Source organism: Dasypus novemcinctus, chromosome 12 (assembly GCF_030445035.2).
Source record: "Dasypus novemcinctus isolate mDasNov1 chromosome 12, mDasNov1.1.hap2, whole genome shotgun sequence".
NCBI lineage: Eukaryota > Metazoa > Chordata > Mammalia > Cingulata > Dasypodidae > Dasypus > Dasypus novemcinctus.
In genome coordinates, this window is record NC_080684.1 from 59,556,472 (window position 1) to 59,574,491 (window position 18,020).

Consider the following 18,020-nt stretch of genomic DNA (forward strand, 5'->3'; position numbering starts at 1 on the left):
GGTGCTGGCAGAGGCAAGCAGTCAGCAGTCCCCTGTCCAGACTGGCCTGGTTCTTTATTCCAGTCTGTTTTCATTTATTAACACATCTTGTTTAGAATGTAACATTCTATAAACCTTCCCATTAGAAATGTCATGTGAATGCAACCGAGACACCCCAGGGCCAGCCATATGCCTGGCTATTTCATTATGTATTTGATCCAAGCTGTTAAGTCTCCATCTAGTGGCTAGACATATTGAGAAGGGAAATTCAAGAAAGAGTCTGAGCATTTGCAGAGTAAGATGATGCTTAAGATGCACAGTGCATGTTTAGTCAGTGGTGCTGGCAAAGACAAATGGGGCAGCTATTTGCCTACTTCATCACTCATCTTTGCAGTCTAGACTGAGTTTGCTTGTCTATTAGCTGGTGTACTAAAGGCTCCTATTTTACAGGTTTCAAGACCTACAGGCTACTCTGGGAGCTTTGTCAGGAAGGTTTTCCCTGGCATTCAGCCTTCTTTCCCTTTTGTGACAAGATAATCCTATTAATCCTAGTTCATGGCATTAGTTACACTGAGGATTTATCAATTGTTACCATGCTTTCCTTAGTCCCTGATGGCACTCAAGAAGAACCTTTCAGCCCAATAAAACAGTTTCCTAGGCTGTGTTATTTTTCCATTGGCTAAAGTCACACCCTCTTACCTCTAAGACCATGGCACCAGAATTTGGGAAACAATGCAACATTAATGCTCTGCTCAACCTTGGTTAAAATATTGTCTTATAGCTTATAACCTAGGATGTAGCAGGGAGTTTAGACTTAACCCCAAGTGATGGGTACCATTAACCCAGCTTCCAGAAAGGGACCCTGACCTCATTATGAAGAGAGATGGCACACTCATTTGGCAGATCTGGGGGATTGTGAGGTGTTGGGAAGCTGTTGTAAAAATCTGCTCCAGGCAGCCATAACAGAGCAATCTGGAGAATGCCTAGCAGCAACTCTGAGCAGGGCTCGACTTTCCTGTCCTCCCTAGGGATTTGCAAGTGGCCTTCCAACTTCCAATCTTCTATACTAGCATCAGTACAAAGCCCTTTGATGGGAGTTGGCTATATGGAGAAAGTTGACTTCACATACCCCAATGAGAAGAACACTGGATGAGCCGTCATTTTACCCTTATTCTCTACAAGAACAATTTCTAAGAGCCTCTTCCTCAACTGGCTCTATACCATGTCTTTTCCAGCTGGCTCACTTTCCCCTTCTTTCAATTCCAGAATACTATATTCTACTTCTAGGTTCCAGAATGGCTTCGCAACCCCAGCACTGTATTTCCTCCTCCTAGCTATAGAGATTCAGAGGACAGCTTGTGTGTGTGTAAATGTGTGTGTGTGTGGGTATACATCTAGTAACAGCGGAGTAGAAATTGTTTCACAAAATTAAGAGTTCCCCATGCCAGGCACCGAGTTAGGCATGTTACTGACATTGTACTCAAATCTTGTTAAAGCTCTGTAAGATAGTAGCTACAGTCCCTATTTTACAGATGAGAAAAGGTTAATTAACTTGTTAAAGTTCTCATTGCCTGTAAATTGGGCAGCTGGACTTCAAATCCAGTCTTGGCTGACCTAAAGCTCAGCCCCAAGTCTTCCTGTTATAACTACTACCTCTTCATTGTGTCAGTTTCTAACAACTCAAATCGTTTTAGCCATCAGCTTCAACAACTCAGATTGACAGTCTGGGGCACATTTTTCTAGGCTATGGGAAGAAATAGAACTAATAAAGAAACTTCAGATTCATCTGCCACAAAATCTATTTAGCTAATGTCTTCAGAACTTTTCCCTATTTTGTATGTGAAACCTTATTTTTTAAGAGGGCACCCTGACTCACTTTCTATGCATTTTGATTTCTGTTTGTTTAATTGTTTAACAATATGTTCAAACTGAAACCAATGCAATTTATGCCCACTAGGGGTCTCTTCTGAAGCAGCTCTATACATATTTATAGCCCACACATTGCCCCATATTGTACACTTCCATGCCACGTGAACACATGTATTCCTCTTTGTTATAAGGTTTGGTTGTTTGAGTTATTTCTAGGTGTGCTTTTACTGAATTGGCAGGCTTGCTGTGACTATCAGAATACAGGTCTTCAAACATAACACTCTTCCTCTCAAATCTTGCTTTATAAGGGAAATAACAGTTCTGAATGCTTGGAAGCATTATTACAAATAAAGAGCAGGATATTTCTAGACAATTTTTGAGTCTGTCTGAAATAAAGATGAAATTAAAATATGAAATATTAATTTTTATTGTAAGTTCTTATAAAAATATTTTCTCAGGTTATAGGAACCAAATTTTGGTTTGATTCTCTGGACTAGAAATCTTCCTGGGATTTTATGCACAATGAAAAGAAATTTGGTGAGGGCAGAGGGAAGCTCTACCTTCTCCTTTGCCCTGACGCTTTTGGAGCGCCCACTGTCACGTGATATAAAGTCTTTGGCCTGCCTAGGTATATTGGTTTCCCACTATAACTAGAGACACGTCTCGGGGTAATCTGATGATACATACCAAGACTGACAGCAACTTCATCTAGGGAGATGGTAGTTTTCTCTGTTGACATGGGGTAACTTGGATAGCGAGCTAGAAACTTCTGGCACAGGAGTCCTAAACTTTTCTGTTTTCTGCTTGGCCTCTGCTTTTCAAATTCATCCACAGCACTGTCCCCAACAACATCAAGCTACAGAGGGCAGACAGAAGGGAAGGGGAAGATGTCACAGTTAACATCTTAATGGAGAAATTGTAATAGCTAATATTGTACAGTTGGGAGGACACCCCAATTCTAGATTCTGGTTAAAATAACATTTCCTAAACTAATTTTCTTAACATTTTACCTATTGCCTTCTCTGGATTAATTTTTTTCTCTGTTGCAATCTGAGGCTGAATCTACAGCTGAGTCTACTGGTTAAAAGCTTAAAAGAAGAAAAAAAAGATTCAGACATTTATAGGTTGTTATACCCTCTTTGCCAGTGTGGTAGGTGGACCTGTAGAATTAGCATCACCAGGAATGTGCTAGAGATGTAGAATCTCAGGCCTCATCCCTGTCCTGCTGCATCAGAATCAGCTTTTTTAAGATTGTGAATGATACCTAAGAAAGTTGAGATGCACTGGCTTGCATTATATCACCACAGTCCTTTGGTTTAATTACCAAGGGTTGATGAAACTGAAGAGGAACATCTAAATTTTATCCTACCTTAATCTTTCTTATTGTCAGTACACTAAACATGTGTCCTTGTCTCATCAACCCACAAGAACATAAAGGGTTTCATAAAGAACATATTCAAGGAAAAAAATGATACGATTATCTTAGACTCAGAAAAAGCTTTTTGATAAATTTAACACTCATTCATGATTTTCAAAAATGCCCTTAGGAAACTATGAACAGGATAACTTTTTTCATTCAATAGTGTTATCCATGAAATCTCAACAGCAAAATCTTGTCCTAATGGGGAACCCTGGAAGCACTCTCTTAAGATCAGAAAATTGATCAGAATGTCCATTATCACAGTTCCTCTTTCACACCACATTTAATAGACAGGCCAGGACACGAGGACAAGAAAAAGGAATTGAGGTATAGGGACTAAGACGGAGAAACAGAACTTCCATTTTGCATAAGATATGACTGTTTACGCAAAATATTAGAGAGCATCTCAGACAAATTATTAGAACTAATAAAAGAATTTAGCTAGGTGGGCTGAATCTGAGATAATATATTTTTTAAAAAATCAGTTGTAGTCCTATGTAACAGTAACAGAACAAAAATTAAGAGAAAGATATTTATAACAGCAATGAAAACAATAAGTTTTTTAGGAATACATCTATTTGCATAAAATACTAAAAGAAATATAAAAACAGAGAAACACACTAATTTCATGATAGGAGGACTCTGTACAATGAAGATATTAATTCAACTCAAATTACTCTACAGACTCCATGCAGTTCCAATCAAAATTCCACCTAAGGAATATAGGGAACAAGAAAAGGGATGAGAAGAGTCAAAACATTTCTGAAGAAAAGTAAGTTGAAGGTCTTGCTTTACCAGATATCAAGGTATATAAAATAGTATTGGTGTAGGGATGGATAAATTGACCAATGGAACAGAAATGAGTTCAGAAACAGGCCCATACATAAAAAGAACTTTGATATATGTCAGAGGTAATATTGTCAACTGAGGGAAGAAGAACCACTGAAGACAGGGTGCTGAGACTATTGATTATACATATAGAAAGTGAAGTTGTATCCTTGACTTACACTATATATGTCAATTCCAAATAGGTTAAGGATTTAAGTACATAAAGCAAATTTCAAATGAAGAATTTATAGGAGAATATTTTTCTAACTTTGGATTAGGGAAGAATTTCTTAAAAAAAGAATAACAACAACAGAAAAGCACCAAGCTTAGAAGAAATAATTGATAAACTGGACTATGTTAAAATTAAGAACTTTAGTTCATCAAGAAACAACATAAAGTGAAAAGACAAGCACCAAACTGAAAGAATATTTATGTGTGAAACATATTGATATAGGCTTACTATCAAAAATATATAGTAAACTCTTACAAATCAATATGAAAAAACAACCTAATAAAAATCAGCATAAAAAATGAATAGACATTTTACAGAAGAGGAAAAATCATAGCCAGTAAACATGTGGAAGGAAACTGAAACTCATGAGTAATCAAGGCAAGCAAATGAGCACCACAATGATACAATTGTATATCCACTAGGTTGGCAGAAATGAATAAGTTTGACAATTTCAAGCATCAGAGAGCATGTGGATCAAAAAATGTTTACACACTGTTGGAGGAAGCCAATACCATTTTCGAAGATCTTTTGGCATTCACTTGAGAATGTGACATAGCCAATGACCTAGCAATTCCACAACTAAGTATACATCCTAAAACAGTGGTTCTCAGACCTTTTGGTCTCAGGATGCCTTTATATTCTTAAAAATTACTGAGGATCCCAAAAAGCTTTTTGTTCATATGGGTTTTATCTATCAATATTTACCACATTAGAAATTAAAACTCACTTTAAAAATACCAAAAAATAACAAAAGCAAGTCCATTATGTTAAAATAAATGAAATGTATTTTTTATGAATATATTTTCTAAGACAAAAACTTCTTAAGAGAAAAGTGGCACTGTTTTATATATATATTTTCAAATTTCTTATGTATATGGCTTAATCAAAGACACTGGAGTCTCATGTTTGCCTCTGTAATTGATGTGTTGTAATCTCCACATCGTGTAGTCACTGAAAAAGTGAGTATACACTTGTGAAAGACTGGGAGCTCAAAAGGTAAATGTCTAAGTATTATTATGAAAACAGTATTAACCCCTGAGTCTTAGGGATCCTCAGAGGTCCCCAGACCATACCTTGAGTACCATCCCTCTAGAGAAACTCTTGTATATGTACATGTACATATGTAGGGATACGTACAATATTATAGGAGCATAGTTCAAATTAGCCCCAATCTGGAAGAACCAATTGGCTATACAGGAAAATGCATAAATAAATAGTTGTATCTTCATGCAATGGAATATTACAGCAGTGAAAATGACAGAATAGCAACTACATGTAAAACCATAAGCAAATCTTGATGTATGCTGATTGCTAAATCCAAGTCCCAGAAGACTACATACTGTATAGTTTCAATTTTGCAAAGCTTATAAGCCACCAAATCAAATCAAACCTAAGCAACCTGTTACATAGGCATATGCATACATGATAGTGGTTTTAAAAGAAACAACAAAGGCAAGGCAATGATAAATACACATTCAGGATAGTGGTGACATTTTCAAGGAGGCTGGTGTAAATTAATGGTATTTTCTTTTCCTGTATTTTTTTGGGGGGGTGAGGGAGGGAGTTGGGAGATAGATTCATGGGGTATTAAAGATCTTCCAAATATGACAAATATATTTTACATTATCAAATATTCTGTAAAAGTGCATTAAGGAACAACATTTTAAAAAGATTATGAGGCTTTTTAAAGGCTACTCAATTTTTCGGGCATTTATTTCTTATAGTAAGGGACACTGGTAGATGAGTGATGAGTTAAAATCCCCCTACAAAGCTTGAGTAGAAAACCAAAAATTAAATTTTTTTAGGGGCAAATTAAACAGCTTGTTCTACCAAAGTAATATCAGTAATATTACCTTGTCAAAGAGGCCACTAATAATTCCCATTGGGTGATTTTCACTTTGCTATATTTTATTAAGAAAATAAAAAACTAACACTAATATTTATACACCTTTGACAGTAAAAAGAATAATTAATTTCATTTAATTTTTACAACCCTAAAATAATCAGGGCAGGTGTTATGATTCCCATTTGACAAATGAAAAAACTGAGGTGCAGAGACAGAGTGATTTTCCTGGGGTCACTGACTTCTCTGAAACCAAGCCTCTTACGCTTTCCTCATTAAATATAAAGTGGAAAGGAAGCAAAAGAACAGTCTGGGCTTAAAAATGGAGTTGTGAATTTTTTTTTCTGGCTTTAAGTATGAAAGAATTACTCTCAAAATTGGATATTTTGTATTTAGTTACATTCAGGAATCTGTTCTAAGAAATTTACAACGAAGTATATAGCAGATTTGCTATAGAAATGTCGAACTGTAATTCAGGGATGAATTAAATCTTTTTCTCTTTTCTCTGTTCCCAATCACTTCATTCTGGCAATTTTAATAGAAAAAAAAAATCCACCAAAAGGAGGAAAAATAGTAAAGAAACTCAAATTAATTAGCAAATCTGGGAAAAAGTTTGATGGGAGAGTGAGAACTACTGACTGATGACTTCACTTTTTAAGTTTCAATATGCTAATTATTAAATAGCTCTGATGCCTCCACAAGACAGGTAATTAAAAGATGGCTTTTACCATTATTCGAGAAAAAAAAGTTTCTCATTTTTACATGTGTATTTGTAAAGAAAGTATACAAAGAAGCAAGTATTTGTTATGAAAAAAGATAAAATGTGAATTCCATTTCAGTTATAAGTAAAGACATTAATTTAATACTGCTTTTAGCACAGTATTAATGGAAAAATTCTTTTTTCAGAATTCTCTTACTTTTTAATAACCAAGTGGATTTTTAAAAATCCATATAAACATTTAGGAGCACAGCCTGTTTACCTGTAGAGAGTCTGAAAATGCATCATCTTTATTTTCGATGGGTCTGAACAATCCCTTTTTCTTCTCTCGGTCTCTTATGTCTGGGCTGGCCGCGCTAATGAGCATCTTCAGGTTCGCTGTGGGCGTCCATGGCTCTGCCTGCTGCCTGTCGACAAGCTTAACTGGAGTAATTGGATTTCCTTCCGGAGTGAAGATTTTTTGCTTCGATAAATCAATTGGTTCATTTTTTATTGGAGTCTTTGGGGCCATCCTTGATCGATCGACAAATATATTTTCCTATTTAAAAAAAGAGAGCTTTTAGCAAGAATGAGAAAAGGTAAGTATCAGCTAAGAGTATACTTTGTTCACACTGTGGGAGGGCTCAGCCATTCACTAAAGCATGAAAATACAAATAAGCCCATATGTTCAGGGAGAATAAATACCAGGGTAGGAGTAATGAAAATTAGACAGAGGGGTTAATGGGAATTTAAGAGTGGCTTCAATTAAAAAACTGGAACATAATTTGCTACTCCTTTTAAACATATTTTTCATAGAATTTCTGTGAGAGAAGTCATGAAGTAAATTGGGCAAATGTGGGTTGAGAAATATTACTCTGAGAGCCATATTTTTAAAACACTATTTACAACTATGTGCCAACCAGCAAAGAGCAGTTATACTTTTGTAGTTCAATGTTCACCAGTTTTAATAAAGTAATTGCCGTAAGGACCAGTTAACGGAACAACATCCAATGAAAAAATTTCAAGCAAGCCTAGAGAGGTCTAATATGATTCTCCCGCAGTGCTTCACAAACTATCCATTGTGGAAGAGCTGGTTTTTAATTTTTTTAATTTCCAAACTCCCACATATGGTCAGGTGGCCTTACTGCATATGATTAATACACAACCCTGCCACAGGTGCCACACTTATTTAAGTCTGACAACACTTAAATTGGTCTCTACTCTGATCATAGGTTTAGATGTTACAGTGACAACATCCAATCACTATAGAAGTTTCCAAGTGCTCAACGTTCAATTTCTGTCCTTAGACTAGCACCTGCCCCAGACCACATTCTGAGCAGCCCTGTCTTAGATAATTTTAAGAAAATATTAATTCTGGATTATGACAAAGGACTAAATATAGAGAGCCCACTTTTGGAACTACCAAGAGATTAAACAAATTTCTTTCCCCTAAAATACGCATTTATCTTTCAAAAATTGAAATATTCTGCCTTCCTCAGAGAATTCCTTCTATCCATAGTTCCTTACATAGCTATGAAGGGGGATGAGTTAAATCCCTTTTGTGCACATGTATCTGCATGCTTGGCTTTTTCGCTGAGCAATGGAATAGTTAGGCTTTTTTTTTTTTAAGTGCTTTCCTATAATTGCACAACATGTGAAGAGGTAGAAGATTGGGAGAATCTGGAGTTTGTGTTAGCTGGCCAAGTCTTGCGCCTCGGATCAGCAGAAGCCACCATTTAGCCACAGCCGAGGTTCTGCCCCAGTTCAAAAGGAAGTGAGAAGGGCAGATGGGGGGCCTATTTCTCATGCCACAGCAGTAGTGAGCATTTAGCCAACAGTATGGAAATCTATCTACATCTCTTAACAAGTCCCTACTAGTGTGCAAATCCGATGAAGTCTTTAAGTGAACTAGTGTTTGCTATGTGCCATGCCCTGTTCTCTGTACTTTACATATATTAACTCCTCATCCAACCCTGTAAGATAGGTACTATCATTTTTCCATTCCACAGATGAAGAAACTGAGGTAGAGAAGTTAAATAACTTGCTCAAGGTGACATACAGCCTCACTCAGTGTAAAAAATAATTGGTATGCAAGGAACAGCTGAGGAACAGAAGTAAAGACTGGAATTTTTTTCTTCACGGCTCCAACAAAAAATACCTTAGTAGGCCACTTTGATCCCCACTAGCATCTAAGGAGAGGCAATATGGGGAAGTGGTCAGGCACACAGGCTAGAGTTCAGGATCTGCCTTTATTACTTATCAGCAGTGTGAGCATGGGGCAAGTTCCTTCACCTCACTATACTTTCAACTGAAAATGAAGTTCATAAAAGTACCAACGTCGAAGGTTTTAGGAATAACTTCTGGCATATAGTGAGCACTCAATAAAACTTAGCTATTATCTTCTTCCCTCTTTCCCATTCTTAATGACCATTTGTTCTGGCACTTGGTGCTAACATAATACAGCACATCATATTGCCATTTAACTTCCTGACCATGTGCCTCGTCTTGTTAATGAGACCATGAACTTCTGGATATCAGGGAGCAAGTTCCATAAGTTGTTTTACGCTTGGCACAATTCCTTGCCCATTGCAGGCGCTCAAAGAATAATGTGCCTTGATTATTCAGTTATTCCAAGAGGTGTCCTAATGGCAAAGGGTGTAGCCAAGGCTTGCTGAGAGGGACAGAGTTATCCTTCTTTTCTACTGCTTCCATAGTACTTGTACTTCTAATATTTCCCTACCTACAGAGCAATTCAGAACTGACCATTTCCTCCTACATGTTGATATGGTATTTTCAACATAATTTAGTGATATTTAATGTTGGAGGGGAGCTAATCGCATGGCAGGTTATCATTTTATTATTCCTCTGCAGTAGCAGGGAAAAAGCCAAGCAAATTATTTTCTGAGACCTCAGTTGGACACAAAGTCTATTGCAATGTAGTCACATCCTATCCATCTGTCGTCTCTCCTGCTATTCTAATATTGTATAGGGCAGAGGAAAGGGGATTAAAGGAGGAATTCAAAGACTTGGGTTTTTATCTCAGCTGTTTGTATTTTTCTGATCCCAGAGAAACTGCTCATTCTGTCTGGGCCCTCGTGGTCTTGTCCATAAAATAAGATGCTTTGACTGAAGTGTCCCTGTTCAAGGCTTGCTAGCAAGGCTGCGCAGCTGTGGAGTGGACACTGTGATGCGCCCAGAATGACTCATTCCCAGCCACTGGAGGTGTTCAGCGGGATTATCTGGGCTGAAGAGGGCTGACTCACTCAAGGTCAGGCCCCTTCCCAGAAGGCCTGTACCCAAGGGCTGGTGGAAGGAGCACGGACATGAAAAGGCCTGGCTCCTTTGCCCCCACTCAGGACTACTCTAAACTTATCTCAGTCTGCTGGCTAGGAAATCTAATCCACAACACCCTGGAAATCACTTCCTTCATTAGAAAGCATGGGGGAAACGTAATCAATGAAACTGCTTCTTTCTGGAGGTGATATACCTTGGCTTACCTGCCTGAGAGTTGCTATGAGAATCAAATCAGATAATGAATATGAAAGCAGGCTGTAATCTGTGAAGTGCTATACAAATGTTCATAATTATTATAATTAATACCACCATGTTGACTATAGATAAATGGGTAGTATGCTGACATAGAAAGAGTTTAGTAGTTAAAAGATCAGGTTCTAGTCCTGCTTTTGTCTCAGATAGAGCTTTGATCATGTTACCTCAAATATATAGTCATCAGACTTGTCAGAGCCCTGGATGATGTTTCGCCACCTCTTTTCCAGTTCCATCTCAAATATATCCCATACACTGCCCCAACAGTTCACTCGTTATTCCTCAAAACTGCCATGCACTTTATGACATCTGAGCTGTTTTTTTGTTCACACCATCATTTTCTCTTTAAAGCCATTGGCCATGTATTCAACATCAGACACTTTGTCCCTTCCCCAGCAATAATCTTTTTACATGTTCATACTATATTTACTGCAACTGATGTACAGATATTGAGACAATAGCTTTCAAACAAGGTTACGCTTGGGTTTACATTGTGGTTTATATTTTAGATTATACAATTTTCTAATTTTTTAGTCATCTTATGTTTTACATTATGATTTACATTTTAGCCTAAAGGCCCCTATACATTTTTGGTGTAATTTAAAATGTCTTATATCCACCCTTGCATAATCTTGTGGTATACTTCCATTGCCCCACCGTTATACTGATTCCACCTATTCAATACCTCTTTCCTCTCCCCTCAGGGCCCACAGTGACAATCATTCTTCATTGTTTGAAGGGCCATGTTCAGAGATACTTGCAACAATGTTGAGGGCTTGACATGCACAACTGTCCTAATGCATTGGGAGCCACCATTTCTCTCGAGAGATACAATTCCCTTTATTTGAGAACATCAGTCCTCCCCAGGATGTGGGTATACCTTCACTCTCATTTAATGGGTCTCCATCCAATGATATAACCCACTATGACAAAATGAGCACTCACACACTCCCTAGAAGGGTGTCCTGTGTCAGATTCTCCCCTTTAAGCTGCTGAGGGTGGGGAGTAGGAATAAGAGATGTGATGTGGGGGCATTTTCAGGACTTGGAGTTGTCCTGGGTGGTACTGCAGGGACAGTTACATTGTATGTCCTCCCATACATGGGGGACTGGGGGACTGGGGGAATGTGTAAACTATAATGTGGACCATAGACCATGTGGTGCAGCAGTGTAAAGAATGTTCCATGATGATGGAGGAGGTTGTGGTTATGGGAGGAGTGGGGTGAGGGGGGTGGGAGTATATGGGGAACTCATATTTTTTAAATGTAACATTAAATAAATAAGTAAATAAACCACACACGCATAAAAATAAAGTGATTGGCCAAGTTTTGGTGTCAGAAATCCTACTCATTTTAGGCTTGTCACAAAGACTACCTCTTACTTCTAGCTTTTGACTAACAACTTTTCTTACATTCAGTATACTTACTAGAAAGAGTGAGCCACACGAAGGACCTTCCCTGCTCAATCCCAGTGGTTCCTCAAACCTCCAGTGTGATTCTAAGCCCCAGCTCTCACTTCAGCTGCCTCTTAGGTGCCAAATCAATGGCAATTTTCTGGATATGTTACTGGTCCTCGCTGTAGCAGTAACAACTGTTGACTATTTTTTGCTCCCTTAGTGTCTAAGATGCTACTCATTCCCTCCTGGTTCTCTTCCTACTTGTCTGTTACTTCTCAATCTCTTTCATTATTTCCTCTTTTTCTGCTCTTACAATTTGCATGAGTCCGTGCTCAGCCTTCCACCCCTCTTACTCTTTGCTCCCTCTGGGATAGTTCACCCACTCTCATGCACGTGGCTTTAAAAGTAACCTGTATGTTGACAATTCCCAAGTTTGAGTATGGTTGGGGACATTTCAAGATTTCCAAAGTCAGACAACCAGTTACTTCTTCCATCTTTTTTTTAAACCAGTAAATCATATAGGTAGCAACATATTCCAAACTGAATTCACCTTTCTCAACCACTTTCAAAAGAAGTGAATGACCTTCAAAGAAAACCTGTGCTCACCAGGTCAGGGCATTGTCCTAGATACACAACACATTCCTATTTCTTTACTGGTTCACCTCCTCTCTCCTTGCCTAAGTCTTAGCAGTCATGCTTTAAGCCCTAACACAAGTGTGACCTCCTCTTCTTCACAAAACCCTACCACACCTCAATTTTGACTGTTCACATCTTTGTCCCAAACCATCTATTTTCTACATTACACTTTCCCAAATACACTGTAAACAAATTAAGAGAGTCTTCTTATAAACCCATAACCAGGCACAGTAAATCTGTGTAACTGAGGTAGAAAAATCCTTTATGTTCTAAAGAAGAGTTTCTTCACGAGTGGTAAGAATATACATATATCATACAGTTCTCACTTATCTTGACCGATACGCAGTCAGTCAAGAAAGATAAATTCTCTGAATCCCAACTGATTCAGCAGGACACCATTCCAGATATTCCTCAGAAGGAATTCAAGAAAGAATAACTCAGCACAACTACCTTCTGGCCATTCTGCATTTCTCAAACATTTCTTGAATAGCCACAGCTTGGGTTGTTTCTTCTTTCTAAAATGTTCATCTCACTCAATCTTGTTTCTTTGCAGGTTGAACTTCCTCATCTTTTAAGGCTTAGCCCAAGTGTTACCTCCTCTGTAAGGCTTTCCAACTCTCCCTGGCCACTCTGTTCTTCCAAGGTACTTTGGTCCCACACTTACTATAACACTTACAAAATCACAGAATAGTTTTTGTTTTTTAGGGGGTACCAGGGATTGAACCCAGGACCTTGTACGTGCGAAGCAGGCGCTCAAACCACTGAGCTACACCCACTCTCTGTTAGTTTTACATATAGGTTCTCTGAAAGTCTCTTGGACAACTGAAGGTAGTTAGCATGCATCGTATTGTTCTTTGGGCTGTCAGTTTAATTTAGCACAATGTGAAGAGTATGTGACACTGGGTAATCTACAAAAAGGGGAGATGCTATTTATTAGCTCCAATTTATAGAAGGGAAAAAAACAAGCTTAGAGAGATTAGGAGACTCATTAAACCATCGTATCCCCAGCATCTGAAACAATTATTTCTTGGAAGACTGAATAAATATACTTGCTTGAGGTCACACAGCAATAAAAGGAAGAGAAGGAACTCTAACCCAGGTGTCTCTGACTTCAAACCTCATGCTCTCATCAGCCTTAAGAGATCACCCCTCTTTTACTTCATAGCAATGTGAAATGAAAAGAAGCCCCTGCTAGTATTTCTGCAGAGCACTCTACTTTCATCTCATCTTCTCCATGACATGGGAAATAATTCCTACTCATAATTTCTATTTGAAACACTTAAACTACTTCTTCTATTCTCTTGAGCCATTTGAGTTAAAATGTGAAAGCTCAAGTGGACACAGCACTTTCTGATGCTAACTAGAGTAGAAGTGTCCTTGTGAAGTTACTTGATAAAAAAAAAATCATTGACCCAGAAGGAAAGAACTGGAGCATAGTTAGGTTTTATATAAATATATACACATTCTCAAGGCTGTACCATCAAAAATATTAAGAGGAAAAAAAGTTTTGTTCTGAATCTCCCAAGGCCAAAACTGAATTCCAAAGCCAAAACTGCATTACATTTAAGCTTGGGCATTTCCACCATCATATATTTTCAATAATTGAAAAAAAAAAAAAATTCTCCTTAAAACAATGTTTTGCTATACTTCTTTTCATAAGATAATCAAATGCTGCCAAAAGCAACAACAAAGACAACAAAAACCCAAAACCCTATTTGGAAATACAGATAATTTCATACCTATTCACAAGTTAACAATTGTTAAGTATTCTTCAAAAGCCTGTGTAACAGGTGCTTTGCAATAAGGCAGTTTCGTTGTTGATGTTAAGGCTAAAATTAAGATCAGGGGTCCAGAGAAGTTCAGTGCCCAAGGAAGTTGCTTTGCATAGATATATATTCAAAGTTTCTAAAACTGGGTTTGTTAAACTTATTTTCCTCTGCCTAAAAATGCTTAGAGGCTCACCCACTAACAAGTTATTACATCCTTTTGGTAGGGCATTGGTTGGTTTTGTGCAACTGTGCTGATGAGATGAAGGTGATGGAGAAGACCTATAGCAAGTTTATTTCATGATATTTCTTGAAAACACAACTGCAGTGTTGTAAATCAGCTGTTAATCACCAGTTGTGCAAAAAAAGAGGGTAACTAGTAGTGGCATTGTAAAATATTTAAAAAGTACTTTAGCTTCCTGTGTGGCACTGGAATAGCCTTTAGGGAGCTGGTTCATTGGTATGAAGACTACATTTCACAGCACTTAAATAATCTAGCATTTATAGTAACAAAAGTCTTTTTGCCTGGGAACTAAGGATTCACATTCCTACAAACATTCACTTATCCATGCTTGAGAATGATACCTATTACAAACTTTTGACTGCAGCATCCAGCATATTTTTTATCCATATGAGATGGTTCCAAAAGTACATCTAACCTAGCCTCTTTTTCCACTGCACAATGAATGAGAATGGAAATGCAACAAGAATTGTTTGGATGCCTCAATTTTTAAGAGTATATTTCTACGGTATTCATCAAAATGAGTTATTATATTTATAAGACAAATACAGGTGGCATGTTAGAAAATACAGTTGAATCAGACTACACAATCCTAAATATGGAGAGCTTAAGATCTTCATGTGCACTTACCTTTTGTGCATTTTCTCCATCTTCAATTGCAAATTCTAGTCTCGGCTGCCTGGGGTTGATCAGGTCTTTTAGTGTTAAACAATTTACTTCCATCTGTAAGGCACATTATATTAAAAAGCAATTTTACAGTTAGATATGTTCTCATTTGATGAAAATATTACTTGTTCATGGACATGAACTTCCCCTCCCTAAACTGGTCCTGAGAATTTCCAAGAGTGTAGCCACTCCACCCCACCCCCCGGCGCTAAAACGCACATGCCCACACACAGACGCCTAAAGTGTGCTTAGTAATTACTGAAAGTCTGAGAAGAAAGTCATCGACAATATTAGGAATTCTTTATGAAGTGTAACAGGGCAAAATAAAGTTACCAAGTCAAGGAGGGTGCTGGGCAAATCTGTCAGAAAGTACAGGGTCTTCTAGGTCAGTTAATTTTGGCGCAAAGAACTGGAAGGAATCCGGCTTTGAGGGGTTTGAATCGGGGAAGGAAACCTGATCGCTAGACCAAACCCACTCAGCGTTTAGCGCAGCCCCCTCCCAGGCCTCCAGGCAGACCCCAAGGTTAAACCCTCCCAATGAAACCCCTAAATCATGAGGCAGGGCAGGTCCCCTCTGCTGTCCAGCTGAAGGGAGAGCTGGAACGGAGGACAGACCCCGCGTGCCAGGTCCTGCGGCAGAAACACCTCGCTCCCCAGACAGTCGGGGGAGGGGAGGGGTGGCAGGCTGGCAGCCCGAACGGGAGGGGGACTCCTCCCCGTGGACACCCCCCTCCGTCCACTCTACCCCCAATTCCCGCTCTCACCCAGTGCAGGGACTGCACGCTACTTACTCCCGCTCTGCTAAGGAGGCTTCCTGCCTCCACTGGGACATCCACGGTCCCGCACCCACGCGGGAAAGGGGTACGGCGATCAGCAGCAGGGTGGCTGGGGCGGCGACATCGGACGGGGAAAGCGAGGCGTGCGGATCCCCGCTCCGAGTGCCCTGCCTTGGCAGGGACCCCTCGGTGTCCGCGCAGCGCCAGGGCTCCGACCCGCCCAGCCAGACTCCACTTCGGGATCACCGTCCCCGCTAAAACACCTCCTCTGGCGCCTTGAGACCGAATTTGAGAATCCGCCAATCAGTGGCGGCCCGCGGGGCGGCCCCGGCCAATCGCGCGGCGGCAGGGCCCGGGCTCGCCGCCCCTCGGAGTCTTGGCGCTCCGGGTCGCGCGTTTGGCCCTCACCCGCCCAATCTTTGCCGCCTCGACCCCCTCCCCCTTCCGGGTACCTGGAAACCTCCCGGCCTGCGAGCCAATTCCTGGCTAGGACGCGGGCCCGAGCGGCCGCGGGAAGTCTAGGTGGGGGCGGTCGGCGGCGCGGGGCGGCGCGGGATGGCAGGGGAGGGAAGAGGAGGAGGGCTCTTTTGTTATGCATAAAAGACCCGCTCGTGTACCCTTACTTTGCCGCGTCCCGAGACCGCGGGCACAGCCTAGGGAGGGTAAAGCAGATGGAGTTTGGAAAAACGATATGCACAATCCGGGTGCTGTCTCCACGCACTCCGCCCTCCCTGCCCGCCACAGCAACCTGCGCGGAAGCGAAGTTGCCCGGACTTGTTGGGGCAAACTTCCTAGCACCCGAACGCTGGGGTGAGACGTGAACCATGGTTACCATTTTATGCTGCGAGCAGATGGCACGCCAGTTAGCCCTGGAAACTAGGCTGGAAGCAGAACTAGCTTTTCTTCTTCTTCTTCTTTTTTTTTTTTTAAAGTCCGGAAATGTTTCTTGGTGTTGCTGCCTTTTCAGAACATCGCGAAGAAGTAAGAGAGAGAGAGAAAAAAAATGAAATAATTCTTTGCAGTATGCACCAGCGTTGAGGGAAACAGTTGAGAAAATTTCCTCAGCATTTACTGGTTTGTAGTAAATGTGTCACTTCCTTCAACTTTAGTTTCTTATTTACAGCGTGAATGGTATTAGAGGCAGCGTTCTATTTTTTCATAGACTTTATCATTTTTAGAATAGTTTTAGATTTACAGAAAACTGAGATAGTATAGTTCCAATATGTCCTGTACCCGGCTTCTATTACAGATGTCTTACTCTACTGTAGTTCATTTGTTACAATGAATGAACTAATGTGGATACATTATCTTTGACTGAAGTCCATTTTTATTCTGATTTCCTTCATTTATATCTATTTTTTTTTTTTCTGTTCTAGGACACCACATTGCATTTAGTCTTCATGTTTCCGTAGGCTCCTCTTGGCTGTGACAGTTTCTCAGACGTTCCTTATTTTTGATGATCTCGGCATTTTTGGGGAGTACTGTTCAGGTACTTTGTAGGATGCCCTTCTAGTGGAATTGGATCCAGCCTTCTTTAAAACCATAATATACATTTAAAAAAAAAAAAAAACAGACAAAAAGAAAACTAACAACTAATTAAAATTCTCACATTTTAGTAATGGAAATAACACTTTGAACTTAAAATTATCATCTAGGTAGAAGCATAAGTAGAGAAATACAAAGAGCAAAAATTTAACTTATTGAGTTTTGTGCTTAGGCGGTAGCAAGAAATTTAGATGAGGAAATAGTTTTTCCAACTCTAGTATTAGTTTCTGTGGTTGCTGTAACAAATTACCCTAAATTTGTTGGCTTAAAATAGCAGAAATTTATTCTCTAACAGTTCTGAAGGACAGAAGGAAATCAAGCCATTGTCACAGCTGCACTCCCTATAGGCTCTAGAATCCGTTTCTTGCCTCTTCCATCTTCTGGTGACTGTCAGCATTCCTTGATTTGTGGCCACATCACTATGGTCGCTGCCTCCACGGGCACATTATGTCCTCCTATTCTGTCAGATATCTCCTGTGTTTCTCATATAAGGACACTTGTCATTGGATTTTGGCTCCACCCAAATAATACAGGGTGTCTCATATTAAGATCCTTAGTTACACCAGCAAAGACCATTTTAC

At 39.5% G+C, this 18,020-nt stretch overlaps 1 protein-coding gene across 1 annotated transcript in view; it reads right to left on the bottom strand.

The window, feature by feature from the left end:
- E2F7 (E2F transcription factor 7) overlaps window positions 1-16,135 on the bottom strand; it is a 46,480-nt gene extending 30,345 nt beyond the window's left edge. The window contains exons 1-4 of the mRNA XM_004472943.4: window positions 15,910-16,135; window positions 15,083-15,175; window positions 7,152-7,427; window positions 2,536-2,704 (exon numbers count right to left, since the gene is read on the bottom strand). Coding sequence (XP_004473000.1) covers window positions 2,536-2,704; window positions 7,152-7,427; window positions 15,083-15,175 — 538 coding nt within the window. The 5' untranslated portion in view covers window positions 15,910-16,135. The remainder of the gene's footprint in view (window positions 1-2,535; window positions 2,705-7,151; window positions 7,428-15,082; window positions 15,176-15,909) is intronic.
- Between the last annotated feature and the right edge of the window lie 1,885 nt (window positions 16,136-18,020).